The sequence below is a fragment of the Camelus ferus genome, chromosome 6 (assembly GCF_009834535.1).
Source record: "Camelus ferus isolate YT-003-E chromosome 6, BCGSAC_Cfer_1.0, whole genome shotgun sequence".
NCBI classification, from domain to species: Eukaryota; Metazoa; Chordata; class Mammalia; order Artiodactyla; family Camelidae; genus Camelus; species Camelus ferus.
Genome location: NC_045701.1, coordinates 4341049 through 4354875, shown reverse-complemented (window position 1 = coordinate 4354875; position 13827 = coordinate 4341049). Strand labels below are relative to the sequence as shown.

General features: G+C 54.5%; 2 protein-coding genes across 3 annotated transcripts; one reads left to right on the top strand and one right to left on the bottom strand.

Annotated features, from left to right (window-relative positions):
• The first annotated feature begins 2634 nt into the window (after positions 1-2634).
• On the top strand, positions 2635-6112 carry SNX22 (sorting nexin 22). Of its 2 annotated transcripts, XM_032480975.1 has the most exons (7): positions 2642-2769; positions 3149-3232; positions 3662-3766; positions 4280-4374; positions 4738-4770; positions 5006-5073; positions 5517-6112. In XM_032480975.1, the coding sequence occupies exons 1-7, from the start codon at positions 2695-2697 to the stop codon at positions 5636-5638; spliced, it is 582 nt and encodes a 193-aa protein (XP_032336866.1). In that variant the 5' UTR covers positions 2642-2694; the 3' UTR covers positions 5639-6112. The 2 variants fall into 2 exon arrangements, with proteins under 2 accessions (XP_032336867.1, XP_032336866.1); XM_032480976.1 differs by lacking the exon at positions 3149-3232 and having other exon boundaries at positions 2635-2769.
• PPIB (peptidylprolyl isomerase B) lies at positions 6108-11872 on the bottom strand. The gene is made up of 5 exons (XM_006183991.3): positions 11677-11872; positions 10839-10952; positions 10064-10157; positions 7000-7184; positions 6108-6447 (listed from the first exon to the last, which is right to left on the bottom strand). The coding sequence occupies exons 1-5, from the start codon at positions 11809-11811 to the stop codon at positions 6325-6327; spliced, it is 651 nt and encodes a 216-aa protein (XP_006184053.1). The 5' UTR covers positions 11812-11872; the 3' UTR covers positions 6108-6324.
• Positions 11873-13827: the final 1955 nt, after the last annotated feature.

The window sequence follows — 13827 nt, the reverse complement described above, 5'->3', positions numbered from 1 at the left end:
CGCCAAAGACGTAAATGTCTCCGGGTCAAGGATCTTGTTTTTCTTCACTTGGATCTTCATTCATGTGTTAATGAAATGCTGTGGAATAAGGAACTGCAGGTTTACTACCAGATATTTTACAAGTCAGGTGGTGCATCAAATCTCCCTCTATAACAGGTGATGAAAATCCATTGATTTGAGACTTCTTGGGAACACCTGAAAATTAAACAAATGGATAAAGTGGACAGCAGCCTGCAGAGAGAGAGAGAGAGAGAGAGAGAGAGAGAGAGAGAGAGGTGTCTGTCTCTGAAGGTGGGAAGAGGATCGCTGTTCTCACCCCTCTGCAGGCCTTCCTCTAAGGATTCAGCAACCCCTGCTCCCTTCCTGCCTCTCGCAGTCCCTCCCTTCTCTCCTTAGCCTTTTCCCAACATCCCCCTCTCCCATTTATTTAGTCCGTTTTTTTTTTTTCAATGGAGGTACTGGGGAATTGAACCCAGGACCTTCCTTGTGCATGCTAAGCATGTACTCTACCACTGAATTATACCTTCCCCCCATATCTTCCAGTCTTAAAATCAAAAAATATTGTCTGTGTGTTTACTACATGCTTGGCACCATGGTGGCAACAACTGACAAGAGACCATGTCTCTGGCCCCATGGTGCTGAGTCTGGGGCCGAGGTGGGAAAGCCAGGGAGACACACAAGAAAATAACAGTAACTCCATATTAGAATAAGTGCAGAGACAGACACTGACAGGGTGGTAAGAAGGAAAGCCTCTTTGAGGAGGTGAGTTTTAGGCTAAGAACTGAAAGTTTTAGGTGAAGCCCACCAAGTGAAGAGTCAGGAAAAAGTGTTTCAGGGAGAGGAAAGAGCAAGTGCAAAGGTCCTGAGGCAGAAAGAGCTTGTTAGGTCTGAAGAACTGGAAGATGGTCACTGTGGCTGGAGCTCCATACAGGAGAGGGAAGTAGAGGAGATAAGAGGTGGAGGCTGGGCTGGGTCATTGAGAGCTTTGTCGATGGTGGTGGGGAGGGTGGGTTTTGTTCTAATTGCAATGGGAAGCCTTTGGAAGGTTTTAAGCATTGATGACAGTTTGCACTGCCAAGTAGAGAATGGACCATGTATGAGGGAGAAAGACAAGGAAGAACTGCGAAATTCACTAGGAGACTTAACAGTTTTCTGGGTGGTAGGGATAGAGACGGAGGGCAGACAGTCCTTAGGGTGGGTGACCAAGAAGTTTAGAGGTCTGAGGGTCCCAAGAGAAGACTTCCTGGATGGTAGACAAGCAGAGCAGGGTCCCTGACCGGTGGGGCCCTAGAGTGCAAGGAAAGAAATGAAACCCCAGCACTTCTCCTCATGGTGGGTCATTTCCCTTCCAGGAAGTTTCAGCTTCCTGATTCTGGGGACCTTGTGAGATGGAATTCGGGGTGAAAAGTGTGGGACATATAATGAATGAGACCTGCTTGCCCCCTTTCTGGGGTCATCCACTCATCCTCTCTCTGGGGGCAGAGTTGGGAATGGAGAGTTTCAGCTCAGAAGCACCTCTACACTAGCAGGGGAAGGAGGGAGGCAGTGGTCCCTTGACCCTAACCCCTAAGACAGGTATTCTGCTTCCTCCTTCCCACCACAAAGCCTCCCTTGGTGTGAGCTCTTGGAGGCAGGGACTCCCCAAACTCCACTGCCCACCTAGACCATCGTGGGGAGAAATCAGTGGAGTGGAGGCCTCTGCTGAACGGCACAGCTCCCTTATGGCTGGGGCCAGTGGGAGCGGAGCTGGGCAGTGGGAGCAGAGGTCCCTTCTAACACAGGAGGTGAGACAGTTATGAATGAAATCCTACTGCATACCCAGAAAGACTCTGCCACAAGAATGGGCAAGAAACCCTGTGCCACTTCCCACAGTCTCTTCCCCTCTGTTGCCCTGTACACCGACACAACCCACCTGTGTCTCCAGGATAAGCTCACAAACTGCCACTTTCTCAATACCTACTCTCCTGAGGGAGGCATGTTATCCCAATTTTGCAGATGAGCACAAGGCTACAGAGTCAGGGGAATCCAAGCTGTCTAATCTCCAAAGAAGAGCCTCAGTCCCTAAACTGCCTCTCCCAGGACTGATGCAGGTTTGACTGAAAGATGAATGAATGGAGGAATGGATTTAAAAAGTGGACGAACGGAGAGGCCTATGAATGCTGGGGGAGGGGGACATCAAAGCCAGAGTGTGTCCAAGTTTTACCCCTGTGTGGCTGCGCTCTCAGGGTCCGGGTTGAAGGTGGAGGGAATGGGTTTGGGGGCAGTCTGGTCCCAGGGAAGGGTGTGAGGAACGCAAGGAAAGTCCCTGGTTGGTCTGGGCCAAGCCTCTCTCCTTGCCCAGCGCCCACAGGCCCCAGTCCTTAGTAGGCGCTCAACAAAGAGCAGGTGAAATTCTGGTTTGCCCGGGTTCGTGGCAATCAGTGGGTGCTCAGTGAATGTGGACATGTTGACAAATGGATGCCTCTCTGCCGAAGGGTCCCCACGCATTGCGGCCCCACTAGGCTCAGAAGGCGGTGTCCGCCTCCCGCCACCCGGCGTCCAGCCTAATCAGTCTCTCGCAGGACCTGGCGGCGCGAGGGAACGCCTGGGGCGGGGCCGGCGCGGGGGCGGGGCCTGAGGGTAAGAGGGGGCGGGGCGCGCTCTTCAGGGTCTCTGGTCCGCGCCTGCAGAGCTCGGGGTGCGAGCTGCGCGCGGATGCTGGAAGTCCACATCCCGTCCGTGGGGCCCGAGACCGAGGGGCCCCGGCAGAACCCCGAGAAAGGCCACATGGTGAGCGGGGACACTGGGTGGGAAGGGGCGCAGGGACCCGCCAGATTTCTCCGCGCACAACGCAGAGGGGACCCCGCACCCCGGGCTCCGGCGGCCGAGAACAGAGGGCCAGGCCGTCGGAGGGCAGCCTGCAGAGGGTCTCGGGGCCGCCTGGATTGTCCAGCCCTGCGGGTGGCGGTCACCGCTCCTGAGGGACTGACTGCACGCAGCAGAGTCCCCAAGTGTGTGGGGAGAGTGGGAGGGTCCCCAGAGAGCGGCGGCTTTTCTAGGCAACTTTGTGGCTTTGGGGGCGGAGGGTGGGCGCGTAGCCGGGCGCGGGTCCTGCTGCGCCCTCCCGCGGGAACTCACGCGCACACGGCTGCCCGCCCGCGCCCGCCAGGTGTTCCGAGTGGAGGTGCTGTGCCGCGGGCGCAGACACACCGTGCAGAGGCGCTACAGCGAGTTCCACGCGCTGCACAAGCGGGTGAGGCGGCGCCCACCACCCACCCTCCGACTGACCGACCCCAGACCGGCTCCTGCCCTGTCCCTGGGCGGCGGGCAGAAGAGCTGGCGGGCGCCAGCCTCTACCGCCCCCGCTTAAGGCCCCAGGCCCTGGAGAGTTCAAGTCCTGGGCACAGACTTACCCGCGGGCTGCGGAATGGGCGCGAAGGGGGCAGGTCCAGCCTGTGCTGTCCGTGCCCCTGCGCTGCCCGCCCGCCTTTGGGCATCTGGGGATGGAGGGGGGGAGTTGGGGCGCCTCTCGCCCTTGTTCTAACCATCACTTGCCAAGTGGGTCTAAGTCAAGTTTATAGGGGTGGTGGCGGGGAGGACTGGGCAGGGCTTTTGGCCAGGGTGAAATGAGCTTAAGGGCTCAGTGGGATGCTGTGATCGCACCGCGGTAACCTCCTGGCAGATCAAGAAACTGTGCAAAGTGCCCGACTTCCCCTCGAAACGCCTGCCCAACTGGAGGACCAGAGGATTGGAGCAGCGGCGGCAGGGTTTGGAGGCATACATCCAGGTGTGCGTGGGTCTTGCTTTGTTGCCCCTCAGTCTACTGGACCAGAGGTGTGACCCAGACAGAGAAGTGCAGGGGCATGGGGTGAGGGGGACCCACATTTGGGGCATGTTATCCACTACTTCAAGCCTCAATTTTCTGAACGGTAATGGGTCCAAATAGCCCTCTCTGAATTGGTAGGACTGAGTGAGGTAATCAGGAGGTAGATGGTCCCAGTTAAATGAAGACTAGTTCTCTTCCCCTCCAGGGTGAGATCCTGTGCTGCCCTCTTGATAAGGATGTAGGGTGGGGACCCTTCCCCCCTCCCACACAGTTATACCCAATTACAGGCCAGGCTAGCTTCTTCGGCTTAAAACCTGTGTTGTCACCCAGGGCTGGGGGCGCCTGAGCTTGGTTTAATGCTCTGTCTTGAATTCGTTATCATTTTTGAAGAGCCCCTGTGTTTTCATTTTGCACCGGACGGTGCATATTACACAGCTGAGTCTGGTTACAGGTTTCCGCTGTTCTCTTCTCCAGGGCATTTTATACATGAACCAGGATGTGCCCAAGGAACTACTGGAATTCCTGAGTCTTCGGCACTTCCCCACAGACCCCAAGGCCAGCAGTTGGAGGTGAGCCCTCTGGGGACCGTGACAGGCATGAGGGGTCCCAGTGTTGGGGGACAGGGCCTCTCTACAGCCAGCAGGTGAGGGAAGGTTTCAGAGGCCAAGCGCTTTGCCTTCTCTCATCTGCCAGGCGCTAGACTGGTTCTTCCTCTTTGAGACAGAGCCTCCTTTGCCGGCTTTCTTGACCCCCGTGAAGGGGTTGTTTTCTGGACAGCCTTGGTTACCCCAGCTGCCTCCGGAACTGAGCTTGTTACAAATAGAAGTGGTGGTCCCCTGGGAGGTGAAGTTCTGGGCTTCCGCGTCTCCACCCATGCCTCACGCTCCCCTAGGGCATCCCCAGGCAGCTCACAGCCTCTCTCTTCTTTTCAGCACCCTGGGGGAGTTCCTGCCTGGCAACAGTAGGTAAGTCAGAGTCCCTGTCTGCACTGGGCTCCTGCTGCCCCCTGGTGGCCATATGCCAGGGCCTGAAGTCTCTGGCCTGTCCCTGGGGTTCTTCTGGTTTTCCTGTTGGTGCCTCCTGAGCCCACTTTCCACTTCTCTTTTGTGGGTCCTTGGTGATCTCAGTCCTTAGTCTCCACCCAACTTGAGACTTTGCTCTGCCTGCCCCTCTGCTGTTCATGACCCCTTTTCCTTGTAGCTCGCAGCTGTACCACCGGCCTGTCATCAGCTTCCGTGTGGATCCTTATATTTGCATCCCATCCCCAGGTGAGGAGGTGCCTCTGACCCATAATCCACATTTAGGGAGCAGGTACCAGGATGGGAGTGAGGGTGAACTGGCCACTTCTCAGCTCCCAGGAACCCCAGACAGCTCCCTCCTGCCACCCTCCTTCAGGGCCACACAGCCCACTGCTCCTGTAGCCTGCTTTGTAGTCTCCTCCAGGGAGTAGACATGGTGACGTAGGCTTGGCTCCCCTGTTCTCCATTCCTTAGCTGCACTAAGCAAAATGTGAACTGGCAATGCCAAAGCCTCACTTGGGTGGCCAGCTGCGACCTGCTGCCTTGGCAAGGGCTCTTGTTCGGGGGCGGTGGGGGGGGCTGTTGCTGAGCTACAGGGGCTCAGGGGGCTGCAGGCCTGAAGCCAGGTCCATCCCACACCTCCTCTTCCCCTGCCACCCCTACCCCCTCCTCCCGTTTTCCTTCTGTTCCAGAGCCGCTGCCCAGCGTGGTGGTGAGTGGTGTGCTGCAGGGCGTCTACGGCCTCAGTGCCAGCACAGCTACCGCCCAGCCGGAGGCTGCCTGTCCCCCAGCTCCGGTGCCACCGATGCCCTGAGCAGCCCAGAGGCGTTATCACATGCCAGGATAGTCATGTGCCTCAGTCCTATGAAAGGGACATGGGCTGGATCACCCTTGGCCTGGACCCAGGACTTACCCCTCTGCGCCCAGGGTCAGAACTCAGCTGCACTGGTGTCTGGGCTGGTGGTAGAACTCCTGCACTCTGACAGCCCAGGGGCCGGGGCAGGGGCAGCAGAGAACAGGGAGTAAAGGAAGAAGTCACTGTAGAGGTAGGCTATGAACAGATGGGTGTGTTTCTCAGAAGAATGGGGGAAGGGACACGCCAAGGTTGATGCACAGTAGCTGGCCAGTGTGGGAGCAAGGAACAAAAGCTCCTGCTTGTCTCGTGGTAGCACCTGGGGAAAGGGTTCAGACCGGAGCCCAAGGAGGGGACAGGCACCCCTCCCCCAGGAGACCTGCTGGGACGAGACTTGGAGGTGCTGCAGGCCCAATAACCCGTAAGCAGGTTATAAAAAAACATTTTTTTTTTATTGGTCAGTGTTGGTAGGAGTTTGTTACAAAACTGGGCCCCCGGGCCTGTGGAATGTGACGGGAGGGTCCACTCCGTCCGATGCCAGCACTAGGGCCGGTGCAGCGCGGATCCCTGTGGCGGGCTGTCTTCGCCCCCAGGAGGGCAACAGGGCCACACAGACAGTTGCTCAAAGGGAGGAGGTCCCTGGGGCCCTACTCCTTGGCGATGGCAAAGGGCTTCTCCACCTCGATCTTGCCACAGTCTGCGATTATCACGTCCTTCAGAGGCTTGTCCCGACCGTCTGTCTTGGTGGTCTCCACCTTCCGCACTACCTCCTGGGAAGGAAGGCAGGTGCGTCAGGTTTGCGGCTCAAGGGAGACGGGCCCCAGCGCGTGGCCGGGTTGGACTGAGACCCCACCACGTGACAAACAACCTAGAAACCGTGAGGCACCACAATCCTAAGGGCATCGTGGCAGGTGCCAGCCCAGGGCAGGGAGAACCCAGATTTGACATCAGGAGGATGCAGTAGTTTTGATCCTTTGAAGTAGGACCTGGGTTGGGCTGAGGGTGAGGAGGAGTTAAGAGGGTAGCTGGAATGGGTACCCAGTGGCTTCTCAGGGACAGCATGTTTGGCTGTGCCCTGTACAACTTCAGGTGGGGCCGGGGCAGGACTGAATGTGCGTGATGAAATGGGGCCCCCTGGCCGGCCTCTCCCTGGGGCCTGGAATGATTTAGAACTTGGGTGAACGGAGAGGTAGGCCTTTTATTCTCATTTTTCCACACCCACCGTGCCCCCCAGTTTCCCCTCTGGGAAAGGGATAAAATACAGGGATCCCCTGCTCTCGGGTCTGTCAGATCCCTGGTGAGGGTTGCCCTCCCAAACTCACCATGCCCTCCAGAACTTTGCCAAACACCACGTGCTTGCCATCTAGCCAGGCTGTCTTGACTGTCGTGATGAAGAATTGGGAGCCGTTGGTGTCTTTGCCTGCGTTGGCCATGCTCACCCAGCCGGGCCCATAGTGTTTCAGCTTGAAGTTCTCATCTGGGAAGCGTTCACCGTAGATGCTCTTACCTGGGAGGAAAAAGTAGGTCCGGGGAGCTGGGTTAGCCCAAACCAAGCAGATCTTTGGGGTGAGGATTCTAGAGGCCCGGCCCAAGTCGGGTGGGGCACGAGGCCAGGGTGATTTAGTGAACTGCTCACACGAGCATCACTTTGAGAATCTAGTTTTATGGCTTTTAAATAAGGCACAACTGAACAACTACCCTTGGCTGTGGCCTAAGAGGCCTGCCATGGAGACATCAGTGGAGAGATGTTCTGTGCTGGATGCAGGGGAGCTAAGAACTCTCCAGAAAAAAAGGACTGCTGTGGCTGACCAGCTTTTCTTCCTAAGAGCACAAAAGATACGGAGGAAGCTCCAAAGCAGAAAGAGGGATGAGCTGGGAATGGCAAGGAGAAGCAAAAGGGAGGGATGGCCATTTGGGTCCTGGAAAGTCAAGAGCCTCTTATCAACGAATGCACCAAAAATAAAAGGTGGCTCTGAGTGTGTGTACCGTGTCTGTCCGTGGAGAGTCTGGGTCCAGGGCATACGACAGAGGGGCCAGGAGCTGATCTCGACCCCTTTTCAGAGATGCTAACTTAAGTTCCCAAAGCTGGTTCCGGGGGAAATACCACGCCCTTCTTTGTCCCTGTCCACTCCTGGTGACTCACACTGTGGACTAGTTCACTAGAGGCCCCGAGAAACCCAGCAACAAAGGTAGTTTTCATTTTGTTTGACCCAACACCTTTCAAACTTACTTGCATATGGAACCACCTTATTACACACATAGTCCTCCTGTGGTTCCCACAGGATGGAACCAGGTTGGGAAACTGTCCTCGGCTGATGCTAACCAGGGAGATAGCTCTGACCGTCCAGTAAGCAGGAAGACTCAACAATGAGACTCACTCGGCTCTGGCTGGTGGGGACGGGGGTGTCTCAGCCTGGGCTCCACTCGCACGCCCACAGCCGGGAGCACCCGGGTTCTCCCATCGCCAGGCCAGGGCTCCTGGCTGGCCTGCTGACCAGAGGCCTCCCCCATGTCAGAATCCTCTTTGTAAGTCTCAGCCGACTATAGGATTTAAATCACTGCTACCCAGAAAACCCTCAAATCTAAACACCCTTAGCTCCAATCACTTTCCCAACATACAAGGAGTTCCAAACGTAAATGGACAGCTCTTCATTTTAAACTCAGTATACTCTGTCATCTTTCCTTCCAGACTTCAGTTTTTCTTTTGACATTTTTCTTCTGCACACTGTTGTCCTTGTCCCCACCACTGATTCATCCTTTTTTTCCATTCCTGCTCCCCCCGCTGCAGCAGTGGCTAACGCTGAGTGGGAAAAGTGTGCCAGAGACCTGGGGCAAGCATTTTACACAAAGAGTAAAACCCTATCCTATGAGGCAGGAGCCAATAGCCCCACTTCAAAGATGAAGAAACAGGTACCGAGGCTAAAAAGCTGGAATTCAAACCACGGTGGCCTAGCTCTCAGATCCCTGCTCTTACCCACCAGGCATCGTCCCCTGGTTCAGGCCCGCAAAGCCCTACCCAGGGACAGCTGCGCCAACCCCCCGCCAGCCTGCTTGCTCCTGCCTCCACGACCTGATCTGCCACATTATTTTTCCTGCAAACTCCTTTGTGATCGGGTCTCGCTCCCATTCAGGTCTTCAGCAGATCCTCACTCCGTGTAGGACAAAGCCCTGGGTTCCTAGCCTGGTCACGGCTGCCAGTGTGAGCTCCATCTGCAGCCCCCTGACCCGCCCTGTGGCCAAGCTCCTGTCACAGAACTGAGCGGACTCACACCTTAACCCTGCGTCCTCCATGCCCATTCAGATTCTCCCCAGCCGGGACCCCGCTCAGATCTGACCTCACATTCACAAGGCTACTTCCTGATCGCCTTGGCCCGAACTGAGTCCTTTGCTTGTCATCATTCTGACAACGGCTGAGTTTACCACGCGCTGGGCACCGCACACTCAAGATCTCACCTTGCCCTCCCAGAACCCACAACTCTTAGCACTCCTATAGAAGAGGAAACTGAGGTTCAGAGGACTTGCCTGAAGTCACAAAGCAAGAAGGTGTCAAGACACTAGATCACAGCCCAGCAGACCCCATGAGGCCAGTGCTTTGTATCCTTTCGGCTTTGTCCTTCTCGTCCAACCAGCTATGACTTACATCTTGTAGTATGTACCTTCCACAGTGTTTTCTCCCAGTTCTTCCCACTTAGATACACAACTTGAGGACAGAGCCTGAGCCCCTAAAGCTGTGTTACAGCCCGTCTGTGACTTTTCGGGTCCTGGAAGTGAAAGGGAGTTGCCGTCCCACTGGCTTTTGCATCCTCGGCACCCCCCACAGAGCCTGGCCCACCAAAAAATATTCATTGGTGGGGTGAGCTGCAGCTGCGGCCTGAGGGAAGAGCAGGTGTGCACTCAAGTGTGGTGAGACCTGTGGGTTGGCCAGGGTGTCTGTCTGTCCTACGTGTGCAAGTAACACAGAAGTGAGACCACCAATTCTTGCCAAGTGGTCTCTGGTGGGAAACTGCCAAGGAAAGCGACCTCTCCCACCCTTGCTGGGGCTTCCGAGGTCGCCCACACAGGCTTCGCATGCCTGACCCAGAATCACCCCCAGGTGGTGCTTCACTGTGCTCCCCTCCCCCCAGGAGGTTTCGAGAGAAAACTCATTGAGGCTGTAGGCCTGGATCAGCAGGTCTGCCAGTGGGGCAGGATCTTCTTACCTCTACCTGACCCCCATTACCCCCTCTCCTTGGTACTGGGGCCCCTGTACAAAGAAGGGTGCAGTTGGTCTCCATGCAGGCGACAAGCCTTCCTCTGGAGCTGGGGAAGGAAGAGGCCCTGCCGACCCAGCGCAGCTGGCCCGCCCGCCTTGGGGCCGGTACCCCTCGGCCCAGAAGACGAGGTTACCTCCAGTGCCATCTCCCCGGGTGAAGTCTCCACCCTGGATCATGAAGTCCTTGATCACACGATGGAATTTGCTGTCTTTGTAGCCAAATCCTTTCTAGAAAAAGGGGCGAGACGTTGAAGTGGCGTGAGGCACCAGGCAGACATTAAACACCCTGGAGGAACGCAGCCCACAACAACTGCTCACAGAAGAGAAACACCTGCTGGCAGATTCATCGTTCAACGAGCGGTCACCACAGGCCTGGTGTGGAGCACACAGATCCAGCAAAGGCCAAGACCACACCTTCCTCTGCCTTTATACAAATTCCCAGACTCCACACTATTCTACTTCACATAATGACTCCACCTTTTCCCTCTTGTTCTTAAAAATCTGATCACAGATGCAAGAAAACTGACCCCCTTACCAAAAGTTACCTGGTGACCCAATGACAAGTTGGACTACAAACTTTCTTAAACAAGGCATTCATTTCCTTAAAACCTGTAAAGCTCTGGCCCCCTTACTCTGGCAGAGGCCACAAGCTAGTTTCCAGATTTTTTTTGTTGTTGTTGTTACTGCAATGTCTCAAAGATGAAAAATTTTCTCAAAAGAAAAAAACCCTAATTCTGGATTCAGTTTAAGAAACTCAGAAGATATGATAACACTGGGCCAGAAGCACAGCTGGTACTCTGTGAGGGCCACTGCTACGGATGGGCCATGCTCTCCAGTTCAGTTTGCTGCTAGACCTACTTGCCAACTTCACTTCCTTTGAGCTTGGCTACCTCCACTCCAGCCACTTACCTCTCCTGTAGCCAAGGCTACAAAATTATCCACTGTTTTTGGAACAGTCTTTCCAAAAAGACCGATGACCACTCGGCCTATATCTTCATCTCCAATTCGCAGGTCAAAGTACACCTGGAAAAACACCATTTCAAACTTAGCCTCTTTAAAGGGGACTTGCTAGGGAAGGGAGCGCCGAAGAACCTACCCAGAGGATGGGAGAGAAAACAGCCATATTTTAAGGGCAGTGTCTCTGAATCTGATTTTGGTGGTGAAAAAAAAATCCATGGGAATCTAATGAAAGTTCCATGTTTGTTTACACTCTCTTTAGACTACAAGGTTAACAATCCTTGCTCTAAATAAATAGTGGGTCCCGATTCTAGAAATTAACAGCAAAAAAAAAAAAAACAAGGAGGGGTGCCTAGCACACCACTCAAGTTTGAACTACACTGCTGTGCTCTATAACTGGAAGTGGCTAAAATCTGGCCTAAGCAGAGGAACGACTGGCAATCTGGCATACATGATCTTTCACCCTTTCCCCAGCAGTGCAGTATCTGCAAATAGCTCTGAGTCCGCAGTGCTGGCCCCAGCTGGGCATCCCGGGCGCCAATGCCTGGGTCAGGATCGGGCTGTCAGGGAGAGCCCGGGTCATTCTCCGGTCTGACTAGGGGAGGACCGCCCAGGCGCCAAGACGCACGGCAGGGAGACGAGGCAAGAGGCAGAGCCAAAGCCGAGGACGCCCAAGCCAGAGCTCGGGACCCTAAACGCCTTGGACACATGTGACCAGCGGTGCCAAGGCCGGAACCCAAGCAGCTGAGTGCGGGCCGCGCCAGGAAGGTCTGGAGAGGGAAGGCTGGACCTTGACGGTGACTTTGGGCCCCTTCTTCTTCTCATCGGCCTCAGAAGGTCCAGGCAACAACAGGAAAAAGACGGAGCCCACGACGAGGGCGGCGACGAAGAGCACCTTCATGTTCCACTCCGAAAGGCGCAGCATCAACCAGAAGCGGGAGCGGCCGGGGCTGCCGAGGCCGGAAGAAGGAGGGGCGCGGCGGCGTGGGCCCGGGCGTCGCCACCGAGCGCAGCCGGGGGGGACCGGGGCTCCTGCCGGCCTCCTAGCAGGAGGCGGGCCCCATTTCCCCCCTCTGCGTGGGCGCCGGATGGTAGGTCCCCCTGGGGGGCGGAGCCCGGCTCGCCGTCCGGGCGGGCGGAGACGCGGGCTCGTGGGTGGCTGCCACGTTACTGCGGCCTCATTGGCTCTCCAGCCCGCCAGCCCCACCCACAGGAAAGGGGTCAGCGGAAGGCGGCGCCCTCCGAGAGCACCGGGATTGGGCTTCTGCAGGAACTGCAAGCCCCAGCAGGCAGAGCGGCGGGTCCCGTGGTCCGACGTGCTTTTACTAGACGGGACGTGGCTTGGCAGGTGGTGGCCGATTCTGTCAGGAAGTCCGTGGACGGGGCGGAAGACACATGCCATCGTCCGTACTGGGCCAGTGAAGAGTTAGACACCACTAAATTGGGTTTAAATGTGGTAGCCTCCAAAAGCTCAGGGCGTGTTTATGCCTATCCGGGGTACAGCCTTACACAGCCCCTTCTACTTCTCTTGCAAAACTTGCTTCAAAACCCACTTCCTTTTGACTTAGTCCCTGTCATTTGTACTACCTTTTCCCCCCTCTCATCTTACTGTGCTTACTACTGTGTGAGTCAACGCACACTTTATTGTATACTCTGGTTCTTAACTTCCTTTCTTTACCTGTTTTCCCAAGTAACCACACTTTTTTTTTTTTTTTTTTTTTTTTTGAGAGTAGTGTACTGTGTTGCACGCACTTTGTATACAACTCTCCGAGTAGCTCCAGGGCTAAGTGCTCAATAAATATTGGTTGAAATAGGGTCAGATTAGCACTGAAGTAGGAAATACTATGTGCCACGGTCTGAGGTTTAGTCTCTCTTTTCTAGAAACCGTCAGGAAGGTCGCGGAGAGTCGTCAGATGCCCCCACAGCAGTGTATCAGAGCTCCACACACATCTTGTCTTGTTCCCAAGAGCCTACAACATATATATGCTTCAGCACTGGGAGTCTTACCCACACCCCAAAATAAAAAATGTGCATTCAAGGCGGGAGGGTATAGCTCAGTAGTAGAGTGCATGCCTAGCATGCACAAGGTCCTGGGTTCAATCCCTAGTACCTCCATTAAGAAAATAAATAAGTAAATAAACAAACCTAATTACCTCCCCCCAACAAAAAATAAAATTAAATTAAAAAAATTACACATTCACAACTTCTAAAACTTGGAACCATGATGTTATGAAATGTCTTCAAACTAATTTTCAAAGATTAATGTTGTAGAAATTTCTGGTCTTCACAGCCCAGATCGTAGGTAGACAAGGCTCCATTTCCATAGCTGAACTCCGCAATTTGGTCTCTATATGACTTGTTGACCTGAGTTTGAGGTTATGCACGGCCACTGGCGTTAACGTTGTCCTTGCTCACAACATCGCTGCAGGCAGGCTGCACAGCTTGACAGTTTTCACCAACACAAATGACATTTGCTATTTCTAATCCTTACACCTCAACCCAGACCACTACTCAAATAGGTGGAGGTTCTTCTAGGTAAAACTGTTGCACTGACAATGATGATCTTCCAAACACCCCACCCCCTTTATTTTTGTCTGTCAAGCCTCTCTGCCTACTTGCTGGTCTCATGTTGCCCGTAACCACCGAGAAAACTGTTTACCAACGTATGTTTTCAAAGTTGCCTTCTCAACATGAGGAACTAGTGCTAAAATAGCATAAAAGCAGCCTTTTTCCCACCTTCCCAACCACCTTTGAAAAAAATAAGCTTAATGGATAAAATGCTCTCAATATGAAGCTTTTCTCTCATGATGACCTTAAATGTGTTTTCTACTAGTGAAAAAACAAAGCATTAAGTAGTAACTGAGCAGTAATGGAAAAAACTGGAACCAATCGTGCAGATTGGCAGCTGTTTTGTGCCATACGTGCACTAGTGATTTTAGTT

What these genes read in the sequence shown, in the direction of transcription:
- SNX22 (XM_032480975.1), top strand. Translation starts at nt 2,695, where the DNA reads ATGCTGGAAGTCCACATCCCGTCCGTGGGGCCCGAGACCGAGGGGCCC. An exon ending in ACCCCGAGAAAGGCCACATG is followed by an intron (nt 2,770 to 3,148) that starts GTGAGCGGGGAC and finishes CGCGCCCGCCAG; the next exon opens with GTGTTCCGAGTGGAGGTGCT. An exon ending in TATTTGCATCCCATCCCCAG is followed by an intron (nt 5,074 to 5,516) that starts GTGAGGAGGTGC and finishes CTTCTGTTCCAG; the next exon opens with AGCCGCTGCCCAGCGTGGTG.
- PPIB (XM_006183991.3), bottom strand. Translation starts at nt 11,811, where the DNA reads ATGCTGCGCCTTTCGGAGTGGAACATGAAGGTGCTCTTCGTCGCCGCC. An exon ending in GGCCCAAAGTCACCGTCAAG is followed by an intron (nt 10,953 to 11,676) that starts GTCCAGCCTTCC and finishes GTGTTTTTCCAG; the next exon opens with GTGTACTTTGACCTGCGAAT. An exon ending in CCGGGGAGATGGCACTGGAG is followed by an intron (nt 7,185 to 10,063) that starts GTAACCTCGTCT and finishes TTTTCCTCCCAG; the next exon opens with GTAAGAGCATCTACGGTGAA.